At 39.4% G+C, this 16,973-nt stretch overlaps 1 protein-coding gene and 2 non-coding genes across 3 annotated transcripts; 1 reads left to right on the forward strand and 2 right to left on the reverse strand.

Moving 5' to 3' along the window:
• Nucleotides 1–214: 214 nt before the first annotated feature.
• LOC115681297 (protein GRAVITROPIC IN THE LIGHT 1-like) lies at nt 215–3,345 on the forward strand. The gene is made up of 2 exons (XM_030605205.2): nt 215–674; nt 1,567–3,345. Exon 2 carries the CDS (start codon nt 1,567–1,569, stop codon nt 2,950–2,952), a length of 1,386 nt encoding a protein of 461 aa, XP_030461065.1. The 5' UTR covers nt 215–674; the 3' UTR covers nt 2,953–3,345.
• Nucleotides 3,346–7,694: 4,349 nt separating this feature from the next.
• Nucleotides 7,695–7,767, reverse strand: TRNAE-CUC (transfer RNA glutamic acid (anticodon CUC)). Its single transcript has one exon. It is a non-coding gene; the product is annotated as a tRNA-Glu (tRNA).
• Nucleotides 7,768–16,587: 8,820 nt separating this feature from the next.
• On the reverse strand, nt 16,588–16,660 carry TRNAE-CUC (transfer RNA glutamic acid (anticodon CUC)). Its single transcript has one exon. It is a non-coding gene; the product is annotated as a tRNA-Glu (tRNA).
• Nucleotides 16,661–16,973: the final 313 nt, after the last annotated feature.

Consider the following 16,973-nt stretch of genomic DNA (forward strand, 5'->3'; position numbering starts at 1 on the left):
ACTAGTACACTGCCACACTCACTCATTTTCAATATGGCAATTATGACGATTTTTGCGTATTTTGTTGCTTTGTTTTTTCGTATTGCATTTCTCAGACAGTAGTAGTAGCCCACTTGTCTTGTCTATGGAACCGAACGGTTTCTTTTCTTGTCCGTTCTCGTTCACATGAATCTCTTCCTCTGTCCTCGGGCTTCGCACTGTCGCTCTCTCTCTCGTCTCTCTTGTCTCTTGTCTCTGTCTCTGCGCCCATTGTCTCTGTCAACGTTTCTTCACTCTTGGCAGTCTGCAGAATAAATGGCAAAAGCCCAGCGAGTCCCTGCCTGTCCGGGGCGGTCCCTCTTCCGAGCTACGCGCTAAAGTCTTCAATCTACCGTAGCTGAAGACAGAGAGAGAGCTCACACGCAAAAGCTCAAATCTTTCGAGTGCCCTCCATCTTTTTACCTGTCGTTTTCAGACGTCGCTCACTGCTTGCTTTGCTTGCTCCCGAGAGAGAGCATTGCTGTATAGCCACGTGGGTGGTGGTGCCTTCGGCCTTTTCTTTCACCGAGGCAGGGAGCCGGAGATGATACGGTGCTCCTCCTCCTCTCGGGATTGTGAACGTTGGGAATGAGCAGAGAAGAAGTAGATAAACGCGCGCTCTCTCTCTCACTTGTTTTCTCGGGGTAACGTTAGAGGTACGATAGTTTCTGTTTTCTTGCGAATTCCCAGTCTAGTGTTGGCCTTCGTTTAGACAATGTCAATGACCGTCTACAACTATTATGTACTGTTTAGTCGTGGCTCAAGCCGCCTCTTCTTCACCTCTGAGATGAAGGAACGTGGTCATGCTCGACGGGGTTTTAAGTTTCTTACGATCTGAAGTTGTATTCGGTTCATGCTTTGTGTGACATGTCATACCTTGCGCTTGTGCTTGCTACACATGTCACCTGAGACTATTTGACAGGAATGTTTCTAGCCTAGTAGGAAATGGCATCTCATCTTCTTCTACTAGTATTGACTGTCTGCTCATAAGTAAATTCGTTCTCCTGGATTTATTTCTTAGTTAAGTTGGTGGGCGGAGAGATTTCAAACGTTGTTGATTCGAGAGTGGTCACATCATGACCAAGAGAGAAAGAATGTTAGGTAAAGCAATTACATGAGTTCCATGAGTTCTTCATGAATGTGAATTTTTTAAACAGTCTAGAGGATTGCAGCTTTTGGGCATCTTTCTTGAATCGCTCGCCTCATCCGAGGCTCCAACTTGTCTTCCTCGTTATTCTCTTTTCATCTTTTTTCACAACTTACTTGCTTTGCTTTGGAGTGTACTTTTTAACCCTTTTCAAAAGAAAGCAAAACAGAATCTTATAAAGCGAGAAGGACAATCTTAAGGAAATTTCGTTTCATCCTCAATTAATGGCCTCTTTCCGAGCATTAAAGCATGTCACTTTCTGCTTTCTTCACCATGCTTATCATAGCTCCTAGTGACCCGTTATGGTATCCTTGTTCTGTGACAACCTTAAGCTTCCGTTGAATGACTTGGTGATTGCAAATTATCATCTGATAATCTATTTCCATTACCTCTTTCCGCAGATGGATTCCGCTCAACAGTCTGCAGTTACTCCATCAAAGAATAAGTTTGTCCAAGCTTTCGCTAAGTTTCTCCACCTTCGAGCCACTACTGGGGTTGCCCCTCTTGATAATTTTGTTCGGAAAATCAAGCCCCAAGATAAAGTAACAAATGGTTTGCTAGAGGAAGACCGAAATTGGGATATTCAGCCTCAGTTTGATATTAAAGAAAAGGGTTCTCAGCAATGGGATGCCTTGGAGGTGCTTCTTGCTGAATTATTTGCCAGCATTTCGTCATTAAAAGCGGCATATGCCCACTTACAGTTTTCTCAGCGTCCCTATGATGGCGATGGGATTCAAGTGGCTGACCAGATCATTGTATCTGAGCTGAAGAATTTGGCTGACTTGAAGCAATCCTATGTGGATGAGCAGCTTGACCTTTCGCTCGAGATTTCTTTGCTGGCCGAAATCAAAGAGCAGAAGAGTATGGTAAAAACGTACGAAATTATGGTGAAGAAGCTGGAACGTCAGATTAAGCTCAAGGAATCTGAGATTGCATTTCTCAGGGAGAATTTGGAGGAATCAAGCTGGCAGAACAGGTTGCTCAACAAGAGCACAGAGCGAAGTTGGTCATTCTCTGTTCCCAAGAATATACACTTATCATGCTTGAACCATATCCATTTTGATGCATTTCTTAAGTACACTATTGAGTCCTTGCGGAGATTTGTTAGATCAATGGTTGACGAGATGAAATCCGCTTGCTGGGATCTCGAGGCAGCAGCTATTGCAATAGAACCCGGGGTGATTTATCAGAAAGAAGACCACAAATGTTTTGCATTTGAATCCCATGTTTGTCGGGAAATGTTTGATGGGTTCCAATACCCAGACTTTTCCCTGCCAAAAGAGTCCTTACCGCAGGAAAGTCAAAGGCGGCAACAGCTATTTTTCGACAGATTTGTGGAACTCATGTCTAGCGAGCCAAGGGATTCCCTTCGTGAGAATCCTGAATCAGCATTTGCCAAGTTTTGTCGGGTGAAGTATATGCGGCTCATTCACCCTCAAATGGAACTGGCTTTCTGTGGCAACTTAAGCCTCAGAAATCAGCTCAATGCCGGGGACTTTCCCGATACCACATTCTTTGCTATTTTCTTGGAAATGGCGAAGCGGATCTGGCTCCTGCATTGCTTGGGATTCTCGCTCGAAAATCATGCCTCCATTTTTCAAGTGAGCAGAGGGTGTAGGTTTAGTGAAGTATTTATGGAGACTGTGGCCAAGGAGGAGTTGCAAGCAGCAGACAATATGCTGGAAGAATATGACCAGCAGGTGGCCTTTACTGTTGTTCCTGGGTTCAGAATTGCTGGAACAGTTTTACACTGTCAGGTCTATCTAATGACTTCTAAACCAGTATGAGCCGCGGTTATGCCATTATGCTTTTAGGATTTAATTGTATTTTTTAGTGGAAGCCACAGTCTTGATCAGCCTAAGCGGATCATGGGAAGAAAGGAAAACCGCATGCCGGGTTGCTAAATGTGCCGTGGGGACATCAACATGGCTACACTTCTCTTTGTTTTACTTTTCATTTTCCTGAGATATAATTGTGCCTCATCATAGGTACTTTTGAAGAATGAAAATGCGAAGATCGGTTGTGTTGAGAGCCCACAGTGAATTTATTGACAGTTTGTTTAAAGACATTCCCAAGATCCTGTAATGTTAGGAGGATAGGGAAGGAGTCCTTCAGCTGTCTTCATCTTCACTGCCTTGTATGATGTATATTTGGATGAAATGCGTTCTAGTTGGAACTTATACGCGTATCTTTTGTAGCTTCACTTTGCATGCTTTTCATCTTTCAAACTGAGCTCCCTATTCTCTCTGAAAGGTTTTGAAGACGTATGCTTAATCCAACAGGTATGTATGGCAGCAGAACACTGCCCACTACTTCTTTTTAGACTCAATGGTCAGCCAACCCTAGCCCAAGATGGTACCTGAATTCTCAGTCTTGAATAATCCTTTAGCTCAGTGCACTTAGTGGTCATATGCTGGTACAAAAAGTACATCTTGAACCGTTTGTTTCATCTAAAACTTGGTCCATCATTTATCAATGAAGAATATGTCGGAAATGGGCAATGTTGCCCCGGAAATTTCACTTATAAAGCTTGCTTCATAAACTCTCTTACTGTTACACCTTCCCTGGCTTTTGCCTTTCATTTATCATTTTGAGCAGCCAAAAGTAAACAAAATCTTCTATGATATGCTGCTTATCAGAAATGAAATCTAACATATATATCTAGATTGTCTCTATTTGCATACACTATAATTTGTAGGTGAAGTAGTAAATATCCCCACGTCCAGGCAAAAACTGAGAAAAAGGAAGCTAATTTGTTCGATATCTTTTCGAGAACAAGCTCATAGAGTAGATTGAAGACGGGTCATCTTTGGATCAGTTACCGACTCCTGGACTTGGGACCGACTGCACCAATAGTCTGCCATCGTTGGCAACATGAAGACCAGAGAGTTTTTCCTGGTCAATAGCTGTCGAATGCCCTTCATAAGGAGGTGGTTTAATGCCACTAGATGCAGCACTCAGAAGCAGTCTCTCCTCTATCAGTGGCAATTTTCGGGCTTCTGAAGACGGCGGGCGGCAGATTATGATGATTAGAACAATGAAGATACGCAAGAGATCCCCGAGCTGAGCCATGTACCGGAACTACTATCTCTGATCAGAGGGAAGAAGGCAAAGGTTTAGGACTTACGCTCATGTTCAGGACAAGATTGGCAAGGGTGAGTTCATATGGTGGATATGAGGAGGCAGTGAGCTATTTATAACAGGGATTTGCACATGTTGGCGAGAAGAGTTAGAGACAGAAGGGTCATGTTAGTTGGCTAAGTCAGCGTGATTCAGACTAATTCAAGCATGAGGTTGCATTATGTAATCATGTAGTATTATATACAGATTCATGGTTTTGTGGAGGTTTGACTTTGGTGGCGAATATGATAAACCACCGGCCTCCTTTTTTTTTCCCCTCAGTTTTTTATCATGCATTTGTATTGCCATTATTCTCGATGGAGCCTAATTATCAAGACTCTTGAGGCTTGACTTAGTTTAAAAAGCTCTCATTTGGGTCTTTATTTGACGCAGCATCTGTAGGTCCAACTTAAATGATTCTTTCTACTTCTCCTAACTATCTCTGACTGAATCGGTTCAACCTCTTTGCAAGTAGCAGAGCTGTCCAAATTCCCAGTTCCGCTAAATAGCGCGACGTCACAATAATTCTTGTCGAGTTTTGATACAGACAGATGAGTTTCTTCAGGTATGGAAAACAAAGAAAAGCGAGTGAAAATGTGAAAAATGCACCTTTCTCAGTCCTTTTAAGCTCCAAGATAGCATCATGTGTTGCTGGTGAGAAGTATCTAATTAGCCGTCCGCTTATACAATAGCTATAAGTAAATGGCTGACTACTCAGTTAGTACTAATGCATCTGCAATATAATATACACAGTTGACATGATACTTCTCAGAAATCATATTCCGAATTCTGTATGCATATGAGATTTATGCCAGATGCGACAACGAAAGCGGACAAAAGGAGCGTTGATTCATTGTATCAAGTCAAACTAATTTTATAACTTGGCTAATGATGACATTTCTATAGGGCAAGAACCGGCTAATGAACTGCGTTAGAGGTTTTGACTTTTGATTAATTAATCTCTTTTATTTGGATATAAAAAGTGCTAGTCTGTTGGGATTGGCTTAGCATCAACGTGTGGATAACGTCGTGATCTCTCTCACATATGCTTTAAGGAAACCCAGAAAAGGAACAGAATTCCGACGCCTAACTACAATACTCCCATTCTATAGATATTATTTTGTTAATAGAGCGTCCAAAGTATTTAGTAAGCTTACTTAATAAAGATCTGTTCTTTTTTCAAAATATTGATTAGGCACAATTACCAAAGAAAGTCATAAACTCATTGTATAGATGTCAATTCAATTTTAAACTTTTCGATTTGATAAATTTAATCTTAAACATTTTAATAATTTGCTAAGGTTGGCCGAAAATCGTTGACATGGACGTTGGCCGTCAAACATGACATGGTTAATTTTTTATATTTTTTTTCTTTCTTTTCCATTTTTTCTACTTTAGTCCGGCGAGGGTCACAGCCCTCGCCCCACAATGGAAAAAGAAAAGAAACGAAAAAAAAATATAAAAATGTAAAAAAAATTCAGAACAAATTTAAAAAATGCAAAAGTTGTTAACATCAGTTTTGGCCATGACATGTAGGACAGCCGACGTTCATGTCAACATTAGTCGAACTGACTACATTGACAAATCACTAAAAAAATTAGGATTAAATTTGTCAAATTGAAAAGTTCAAGAATGAATTGACATATGTACAATAGGCTTACAACTATTTTTTTGATAATTTTCCCATTACGCATGATACGAAAAAGTTGGCGTCCTTAAACGTGCAAAACTTCGCTGATTTGGTTACTCAATAAGCATCTCGAAACACTCGCCGAAATTCTTTAGCAATTAGGATGATACAACACAAATCAAAGCATCACTCTTTCTTAACTTGACTGAGATCTGTTCATAAAAAGAAAAGGATGAAACGCTACAGTGACAGTAACTAAAGCTCCATGCTTAATCATCATGACATGATGTAACGAAAGAACAAACAAGATCCAGAAAAGAAGAAAGGGAAAGAGACAACATTAATGCGGGGTCAGTTCACTATTCCGAACAGTTTAACAGTGAAATCAAAAGCGAGCGAGGGGAATCTAATTCGAGTGATTGGAGACAAAAAGGAAAATCTGGAGTACGTGAAAAAAGGTGACGCCTTTACACCTTTAATGGACTGTTGTGCAGATTTCATGGACTCCAATGTCTGGAAATTCTCTTTGCTAAACACGGCACTGTTATGTCCACTGATGGGTCACTGTTCTTAATTCAAACCGCACTGCCTCACTTCATTCAAACCTCATTCTGCATGCGAGACATACACGTCGACTGATAGTTCCAAGTTCAATTCTGAGAACGAGTGCTGCAACTTTTATAGAGTGTTTGGTAGCCACGACATCTTAAGATTTCTTGTAAAAAGCTCTACTTCGACTTCAAAGCGTGCTGTAGTTGATGAAGGGGTCGATGGTTGTTCTTTCAGCCGAGCAATATTATGATTTTATTGTTTATTTCCTACTTTGTTGGGGTGAGATTTTCTTCTTCTGGTTTTATTAGGAAACTGAAATTCACTAGGATTAGGATTTGGTTTCCAACAAGCAATTGTTTTACAGGAACCACGGTTGTTCGGGATGGGCGTAGTCATGAATAGAAAGTAAAAAGCATCCAACTTCACGTTAATCAAAAGCGAGAAGCCAAAAATGAACCATCAAAAGCGAGAAGCCAAAAATGAACCATCAAAAGTAGATCAAAGCACAGTATAGGATTGCGCGAATGGTCAACATAGACCAAGTCAAATGATGAAGATTTTAAGATTTGGATTCGTTTGTATGATGTGATTGTTTAAGGAACCTTGAATGAAATTTCAACATCAATGGACTTGGATGAGTCAGGTTGACTCGCAAAATAAATTTTCAAATCCATTAATCATATGGAAAAAATTCAAGGGCTCGATCTACCGGTTACAAACATTGTCACATACAATGGCCAATTGAACATATTTATTACTCATTGGAATAAGCAACACTCAAGCGAAATATTTATTTATTTATTTTTTTTTTTTGTAACCCAGGGAACCCCCGCACGGCCGACAGCCGGGAGGTAAACCCTAGGGGCGACACGTGCTAGCCACCACACACGTGCACCGGTTAAGTCACCCTGCGGCGCCCGAGATTCGAACACTCAACCTTTTGCGAGAGGAAGAGTGCCCTTTCCAGCAACGCCACCATGCTAGCTACCACACACGTGCACCGGTTAAGTCACCCTGCGGCGCCCGGGATTCGAACACTCAACCTTTTGCGAGAGGAAGAGTGCCCTTTCCAGTAGCGCCACCCAGGCGGGTGGTGCGAAATATTTATTCATGAGAACTAAATACAAAATAATTTAGATTTACAATTTTCTATTATTTGATTGACCATTCGAAAATCAACAAAATCATTACCAAAAAAAAAAGAATCGTAATAAAAAGAGAGAAGGATTCCGTTGCCGGGACTTGAACCCGGGTCTCTCGGGTGAGAGCCGAGTATCCTAACCAACTAGACTACAACGGAGATGTTGCTTGAATACCACTTTATCTTATTTATTCAATATAAAAAGCAAAAACCCTACCATTTTCGTCAGAAAGCAAACCTCCCGCTCATTTCACTCAAAATTCACTCTTCCATTCTCTCTTCTTCACACTCTCTCCACCCGTGTTCAGAACAGAATTGCAACGAAGGAGAAGATAAGGGAAGAAAAGATAGAGAAGCTGAGAGGTTGGTGAGGGACTGTTGTTCCTGTGTTCAGAATTGCCGGAATAGTTTTACACCGTCAGGTCTATCTAATGACTTTCAAACCGGTGTGAGCCGCATACATGCCATTACGCTTTTAGGAAATTAATTTTATTTTTGAGTGGAAGCCATAGTCTTGATCTGCTTAAGCGGATCACGGGAATAAAGGAAAACCGCATGTCGGGTTGCTAAATGTGCCGTGGGGACTTCAACATGGCTACACTTCTCTTTGTTTACTTTTCATTTTCCTTCAGATATAATTGTACCTCATCATAGGTACTTCTGAAGAATGAAAATGCGAAGATTGGTTGTGTTGAGAACCCACAGTGAATTTATTGACAGTTTGTTTGAAGACATTCCCAAGGTCCTGTAATTTTAGGAGGATAGGGAAGGAGTCCTTCAGCTGTCTTGATCTTCACTGCCTTGTATGATGTATATTTGGATGAAATGCATTCTAGTTGGAACTTGTACGCGTATCATTTTGTAGCTTCACTTCGCATGCTTTTCATCTTTCAAACCGAGCTTCTTATTCTCTCTGAAAGGTTTTGAAGACGTATGCTTAATCCAACAGGTATGTATGGCAGCAGAAAACTGCCCACTACTTCTTAATATACCTGATAATGGGAATAAGCAGGTCTTGGTGTGGTATCTTTTTAGACTCAATGGTCTGCGAAGCCTAGCCCAGATGGTACTTAAATTCTCAGTCTTGAGTAATCCTTTAGCTCGGTGCACTTAGGGGTCATGAGCGATGATTCTGGTACAAAAAGTACTTCTTGAACCATTTGTTTCGTCTAAAACTTGGTCCATCATTTATGAACGAAGAATATGTCGGAAACAGGCAATGTTGCCCCGGAAATTTCACTTATAAAGCTTGCTTCATAAACTCTCTTACTGTTACACCTTCCCTGGCTTTCGCCTTTCATTATCATTTTGAGCAGCCAAAAGTATACAAATCTTCTATGATATGATGCTTATCTGAAATGAAATCTAATCTATATATCTAGATTGTCTCTATTTGCATACCCTGTAATTTGTAGGCGAAGTAGCAAATATCCCCACGTCCAGGAAAAGACTGAGAAACGAGGAAGCTAATTTGTTGGCTATGTTTTCAAGATCAAGCATATAGAGTAGATTGAAGACGGGTCATCTTTGAATCAGTTACCGACTCCTGGACTTGGGACCGACTGCACCAATAGTCTGCCATCGTTGGCAACATGAAGACCAGAGAGTAATTCCTTGTCAATAGCTGTTGAATGCCCTTCATAAGGAGGTTGTTCAATGCCGCTAGATGCAGCACTCAGAAGCAGTCTCTCCTCTATCAGCAGCAATTTTCGGGCTTCTGAAGACGGCGGGCAGCAGATTATGATGATTAGAACAATGAAGGTACGCAAGAGATCCCCGAGCCGAGCCATGTACAGGAACTAATCTCTCTGATCAGAGGGAAAAGGGCAAAGGTTTAGGACTCACGCTCGAGTTCAGGACAAGATTGGCAAGGGTGAGTTCTTATGGTGGATATGAGGAGGCAGTGAGCTATTTATAACTGGGATTTGCACATGTTATCAAGAAGAGTCAGAGACAAAAGGAGGGTCATGTTAGTTGGCTAAGTCAGCGCGATTCAGATTAATTCAAGCATGAGGTTGCATGATGTAATCATGTAGTTTTATGTACAGATTCATGGTTTTGTGGAGGTTTGGGTTTGGTGGCGAATATGATAAACCGCCGGCCTCCTTTTTTTCCCCTAAGAGTTTTTTATCATGCAATTGTATTGCCATTATTCTCTATGGAGTCTAATTATCAAGACTCTTGAGGCTTGATTTAGTTTTGAAAAGCTCTGATCTGGGTCTTTATTTGATGCAGCATCTGTAGGTCCAACCCAAATGATTCTTTCTACTTCTCCTAACTATCTCTGACTGAATCGGTTCAACCTCTTTGCAAGTAGCAGAGCCATCCAAATTCCCAGTTCCGCTAAATAGCGTGACGTCACAATAATTCTTGTCGAGTTTAGATATAGACAGACGAGTTTCTTCGGGTAAGGAAAACAAAGAAAAGCAAGTGAAAATGTCAAATATGCAGCTTTCTCAGTCCTTTTAAGCTCCAGGATAGCATCTTGTGTGGCTTATGAGAAGTATCTAATTAGCCGTCCGCTTATACAATAGCTATAAGTAAAGGGTTGATTACTCAATCAGTACTTACGCATGTGCAATATGATATACACCGTTGACATGATACTTCTGGAAAATCATATTCCGATTGTTGTATGCACATGAGATTTATGCCAGATGCGACAACGAAAGCGGACAAAAGGAGAGTTGATTCATTGTATCAAGTCAAACTAATTTTATAACTTGGCTCGCGATGACATTTCAGCAGGGCAAGAGCCGGCTAATGAACTGCATTAGAGGTTTTGATTAACTAATCTCTTTTATTTGGATATAAAAAGTGCTAATCTGTTGGGATTGGCTTGGCATGAGGAACAGAATTCCGACGCCTAACTACAATACTCCCATTCCATAGATAGATATTATTTTGTTAATTGAGCGTCCAAAGTATTTAGTAAGCTTACTTAATAAAGATCTGTTTTTTTTTTCATAATATTGATTAGGCACAGGGATAATTACCAAAGAAAGTCATATACTCATTATACATATGCCAATTCAGTTCTAAACTTTTCAATTTGATAAATTTAGTATTAAACATTTTGACGATTTGCCAAGGTTGGCCGAAAATCATTCACGTAGATATTGGCCGTCTTACATGGCATGACCAGCACTAACGTGAACAATTTTTGCAACTTTTTAAATAATTCTTTTCTTTTCTTTTCTTTTTTTTCCATATTTTTTCTATAGAAGTCCGGCAACGGTCGCAGCCCTTGCCCCATAGTGAAAGAAAAGGAAAGAAGAAAAGAAAAAATAAAAATAATGATAAAAATTTAGAAAAATGTAAAAATTGTACACATTAGCGCTAGTTGTGACAGTAGTATCACCGGTGTCCATGTTACAAATTGCCGGTCAATATTGCCTGGAAGAACTATATTTGCAAATAGTCAAAATGTTTAAAACAAAATTGGTCGAATTGAAAATTTAGAATTGAATTGACATTCGTACATTAAGTTAATGACTTTTTATATAATTTTCCCATTGCGCATAATACGAAAATGTCAACATCCTAAGAAAGTGCAAAACTTCACTTATTTGATTGCTTAACAAGCATCTCGAGATAGTAATCCGTCGTGAAAGAGATGTACCTGAATTCTCAGTCTTGAATAATCCTTTAGCTCAGTGCACCTAGTGGTCATATGCTGGTACAAAAAGTACATCTTGAACCGTTTGTTTTGTCTAAAACTTGGTCCATCATTTATCAATGAAGAATCTGTCGGAAATGGGCAATGCGGAAATTTTACTTATAAAGCTTGCTTCATTAACTCTCTTACTGTTACACCTTCCCTGTCTTTCGCCTTTCATTTATCATTTTGAGCAGCCAAAAGTATACAAAATCTTCTATGATATGCTGCTTATCAGAAACGACATATAACCTATATATCTAGATTGTCTCTAGCTATTCGCATACACTATAATTTGTAGTTGAAGAAGTAAATATCCCCTCGTCCAGGCAAAGACTGAGAAAAAAGGAAGCTAATTTGTTCGATATCTTTTCAAGATCAAGCTCATGGAGTAGATTGAAGACGGGTCATCTTTGGATCAGTGACCGACTCCTGGACTTGGGACCGACTCCTGCAATAGTCTGCCATTGTTGGCAACATGAAGACCAGAGAGTTTTTCCTTGTCAATAGCTGTCGAATGCCCTTCATAAGGAGGTAATTTAATGCCGCTAGATGCAGCACTCAGAAGCAGTCTCTCCTCTATCAGCGGCAATTTTCGGGCTTCTAAAGACGGCGAGCGGCAGACTATGATGATTAGAACAATGAAGATACGCAAGAGATCCCCGAGCCGAGCCATGTACAGGAACTACTATCTCTGATCAAAAGGAAAAAGGCAAAGGTTTAGGACTTACGCTCGTGTTCAGGACAAGATTGGCAAGGGTGAGTTCTTATGGTTGGATATGAGGAGGCAGTGAGCTATTTATAACAGGGATTTGCACATGTTAGCAAGAGAGTCAGAGACAAAAGGGTCGTGTTAGTTGGCTAAGTCAGCGCAATTCAGATTAATTCAAGCATGAGGTTGCATTATGTAATCAGTTAGTATTATATACAGATTTTTGGTTTTGTGGAGGTTTGAGTTTGGTGGTGAATATGATAAACCGCCGGCCTCCTTTTTTTTTTTCCCTCAGAGTTTTTTTATCATGCATTTGTATTGCCATTATTCTCTATGGAGGCTAATTATCAGGACTCTTGAGGCTTGATTTAGTTTTGAAAAGCTCTCATTTGGGTCTTTATTTGATGCAACATCTGTAGGTTCAAACCCAAATGATTCTTTCTACTTCTCCTAACTATCTCTGACTGAATCGGTTCAACCTCTTTGCAAGTAGCAGAGCCATCCAAATTCCCAGTTCCGCTAAATAGCGTGACGTCACAATAATTCTTGTCGAGTTTTGATATAGACAGACGAGTTTCTTCGGGTAAGGAAAACAAAGAAAAGCGAGTGAAAATGTCAAATATGCAGCTTTCTCAGTCCTTTTAAGCTCCAAGATTGCATCTTGTGTGGCTTATGAGTGAGAAGTATCTAATTAGCCGTCCGCTTATACAATAGCTATAAGTAAATCGTTGACCACTCAAGTAGTACTTATGCATCTGCAATATAATATACACAGCTGACATGATACTTCTGAGAAAATATATTCCGATTTCTGTATTCTTATGAGATTTATGCCAGATGCGACAACGAAAGCGGACAAAGGAGCGTTGATTCATTGTATCAAGTCAAACTAATTTTGTAACTTGGCTCGCGATGACATTTCTGCAGGGCAAGAGCCGGCTAATGAACTGCATTAGAGGTTTTGATTAATTAATCTCTTTTGTTTAAATATAAGAAGTGCTAATCTGTTGGGATTGGCTTAGTATGAGGAACAGAATTCCGACGCCTAACTCCAATACTCCCATTCCATAGATAGATATTATTTTGTTAATTGAGCATCCAAAGAATTTAGTAAGCTTACTTAGGGTGCGTTTGTTTGAGGGAAAGTATTTTCCGGAAATTCGTTTTCCGAACTTTCACCCGTTTGGTTCGCCGAAAATGATAAGTCAACTGAAAATACTTTCCGGTCAAGGAAAACATTCATGTATAAAATTAGAAAAGTGAATTCCCTAATCTAAGAAGGTGAAAACACTTTCCAGAATTGTTCATCTTGAATTTGATAATATTTTTCTTTTCTCTTCTTTCTTTTTTTTTATTTTTCTTTTCTTTTTCCTTCTTCCTCCCTCTGCCGGTCGCCGGCCTTTCTTTTTCCAAAATAAAAATAATATAAAATATATATAAAAATTTCGACAATTTTCACTATCAAATTTTTCTCAACAAACAACTGAAAATGCTTTTCAAGTTTTTTTTCGATTTTAGCCAAACTCCGGAAAACGAACTCATTTTCCTGGAAAATGACTTCCTAGAAAGTGTTTTCCAGAAATGGTACGTTTTCCATGAAACAAACGCACCCTTAATAATGATATGTTTTTTTTTTCATAATATTGATTAGGCACGGGGATAATTACCAAAGAAAGTCATAAACTCATTAGACATATGCTAATTCAGTCCTAAACTTTTCAATTTGATAAATTTAGTATTAAACCTTTTGACGATTTGCCAAGGTTGGCCGAAAATCGTTAATGTGAATATCGGCCGTCTTACGTGGCATGGTCAGCACTAATGTGAACAATTTTTGTAACTTTTTAAATAATTCTTTTCTTTTCTTTCTTTTCCATTTTTTTTATAGAAGTCCGGCAAGGGTCGCAGCCCTTGCCCCATAGTGAAAGAAAAGGAAAGAAGAAAAGAAAAAATAAAAATAATGATAAAAATTTAGAAAAATGTAAAAATTGTACGCATTAGCGCTAGTTGTGACGTAGGATCACCGGTGTCCATATTACAAATTGCTGGTCAATATTGCCCAGAAGAACTATATTTGCAAATAGTCAAAATGTTTAGGACTAAATTGGTCAAATTAGAAACTTAGAATTGAAATGACATCCGTAGATTAAGTTTACGACTTTTTATATAATTTTCCCCTTACGCACGATACGAAAAAGTCAACATCCTAAGAAAGTGCAAAACTTCACTTATTTGATTGCTTAACAAGCGTTTCGAGATAGTAATCTGTTGAAATTTTTTAGCAATTAGGATGATACAACACAACCCAAAGCACCACTCTTTCCCAACTTGATTAAGATTTGTTCATTGGAAAAAGAAAAGGCACGAAACGCAAACGGTTGAGTGTAACTATAACAACATGCTTAAATATCATGATTTAATGTAATGAAAGAACAAACAAGATCCAATAAAGAAGAAAGGGAAAGAGACAACACTATTTGTATGGTCTGTTCACTGTTCCGAACAGTTTAACGAATGAAATCAAAAGCGAGCCAGGGGAATCTAATTCGAGCGATTGGAGACAAAAAGGAAAATCTGGAGTACGTGAAGAAAGATGACGCCTTTACACCTTTAATGGACCATAGTGCAGATTTCACGGACTCCAATGTCTGGAAATTCTCTATGCTAAACAAGGCACTGTTATGTACGCTGATGGGTCACTGTTCGTGATTCAAACCGCGCTGTCTCACGTCATTCAAACCTCATTCTGCACTCAGACATACACATCGACGGATAGTTAGTTCCGAGTTCAATTCTAAGAACGAATGCTGCAACTTTTGTAGAGTGTTTGGTAGCCACGACATCTTACGATTCCTTGTAAAGAGCTCTACTTCGGCTTCTAAGCGTGCTGTAGTTGATGAAGGAGTCGGTAGCTGTTCCTTCAGCTTACCAATACTGGGATTTTATTTGTTTATTTCCGACTTTGTTAGGACGACATTTGCTTCTTCTGGTTTTAATAAGAAACTGAGATTCCCTCGGATCAGGATTTGATCTCCAACAAGCAACAATTGTTTTATAGGCACCACCACGGTTGTTGGGAAGGACCTAGTCATGAATAAGAGGTTAAAAGCATCCAACTTCACGTAATACTAAAACAAGATGCCGAAAATGAACCATCAAAAGAAGAGTCAACGCACAATATAGGATCACGCGAATAGTCAACAAAGACAAAGTCAAATGATCAAGAATTTAAGATTTGGATCTCGTTTGTATAATGTGATTGTTTAAGTGAAACACTGAATGAAAAAGCTCATCCATGGAAACAAAGCAAGAGGAGATAGTATTCACTTCCATGTCCTCCAAACGATGAAAGCACCAAAAGGCTAGCAAAAAAAAGTACAGCCCCGAAAGCATCAATCTTTGCAATACGAATCGGATGGTCTCTTTGCAAACAATGTCGGCACAGCCGAATCATGTGGTGAATGAATGTGTTGGCTCATTCAAACCGGGTAGCTAGTTCACCGTGATGAGCTAAACTTACTGCAAACAAGAAAAAAAGCAAAGTCCGCGAGCGAATAAAATGGGGAAAAGGTTTCAGAATGCTTATGCTGGATCGAAAGATGCGATTCCTCCGGTGAGCCCTCTTTGTGCTCTTCAGTCTCGACCACGTTTCGTAGTCCTCTTCACCGCATACGGCATTGCCAGGTGAATCTAGGTACACGCTTTGGCGTATCAGGGGAGAGGAGTGAATGCTTTGCTCGTACTTGAAATCGAACTGAGAGGCGTCGAAGAAGTTGCCAAGGAGTTCGTCGGAAACGCACTTCAAAACCATCTGGATGCTCAGGCTGTCTATGGACATGGAGGTGGTTTCGGAGGATGATGCTTGAGAAGATGACTCGGACATGGACGGTTGAGCAATGCACAATCGAGAGAGATCGAGAGGCCGAGAAAGGGATAGTGTGTGTGTGTTTTGGTCCTTGTTTGTCTTCTGAAATGTTGTAGAGAGGAACAATTACATAAATGATTGCTAAATTTTGGCTTAATATGCAATATCGTCCTTAAATTTTTAATTTGTTTAATATAGTCCATAAACTTTTGATAAATGTTCAATCTACTCCCTAGACTATATAAAATTTCTAAAAACATAAATTAATGAAAGAATGATATTTGATATTTTTACACAATCTAGGGATTAGATTGAGCATTTACCAAAAGTACAAGAATCACATTAAATAAATCAAAAGTTCATGGATAACATTGAATATTGGGCCAAAATTAAAGGACTACATTAAACAAATAAAAATGTAAGGGACAAGATTGCATATTGAGTCAAAGGTAGGAACCATTTTTTATCATTTTCCTTTTAAAGAAGGTTCAATCTTATTGTTGTCCCTAATAAAACAATCACCCTGAGAATTGATGGATAAAGCTTTCGACTTCAATGGACTTGAACGAGTTAAGTTAGACGATTTGAAAATAATCTTATGTAACTAATTCAAGGGCTCCAACTAAATGCAAAATAATTTGGATATACAATTTAACTCTATTTGATTGACCATTCGAAAATCAACAAAACCATTACCACAAAAATTAAAATAAAAAGTAAGAATCGGATATTAAAAAGAGAGGATTCCGTTGCCGGGACTTGAACCCGGGTCTCTCGGGTGAGAGCCGAGTATCCTAACCAACTAGACTACAACGGAGATGTCACTATGTTATCACTTCAATTTATTTATTCAATACACTGTTGCTAAAACCATCCCATCTTCGTCATGAAGCAAACCTCCCGTTCATTTCGCTCAAAGTTCGCTCGTCCTCACACTCTTTCTCAATCCGTGCTGAGATCGGAGTCGCGATGACAGAGAAGACGGCGGAAGAAGAGATAGAGAAGCTAAGGGGTGGTGAGGGACTGTTGTTCCTGGGTTTAAAATTGCCGGAACAGTTTTATTATTTCTACCCATGTTATTATTACAGGTATCTGAATTTTCCCAATCCGGACATCAGCTCAAAGTTTGA

The sequence above is a fragment of the Syzygium oleosum genome, unplaced genomic scaffold (genome assembly GCF_021117445.2).
Source record: "Syzygium oleosum isolate NSW1041296 unplaced genomic scaffold, Sole_v2.1 Sole_v2.13, whole genome shotgun sequence".
Taxonomy (NCBI): domain Eukaryota; kingdom Viridiplantae; phylum Streptophyta; class Magnoliopsida; order Myrtales; family Myrtaceae; genus Syzygium; species Syzygium oleosum.

Coding starts and splice junctions, on each gene's coding strand:
- LOC115681297 (XM_030605205.2), top strand. CDS start 1,567: ATGGATTCCGCTCAACAGTCTGCAGTTACTCCATCAAAGAATAAGTTT.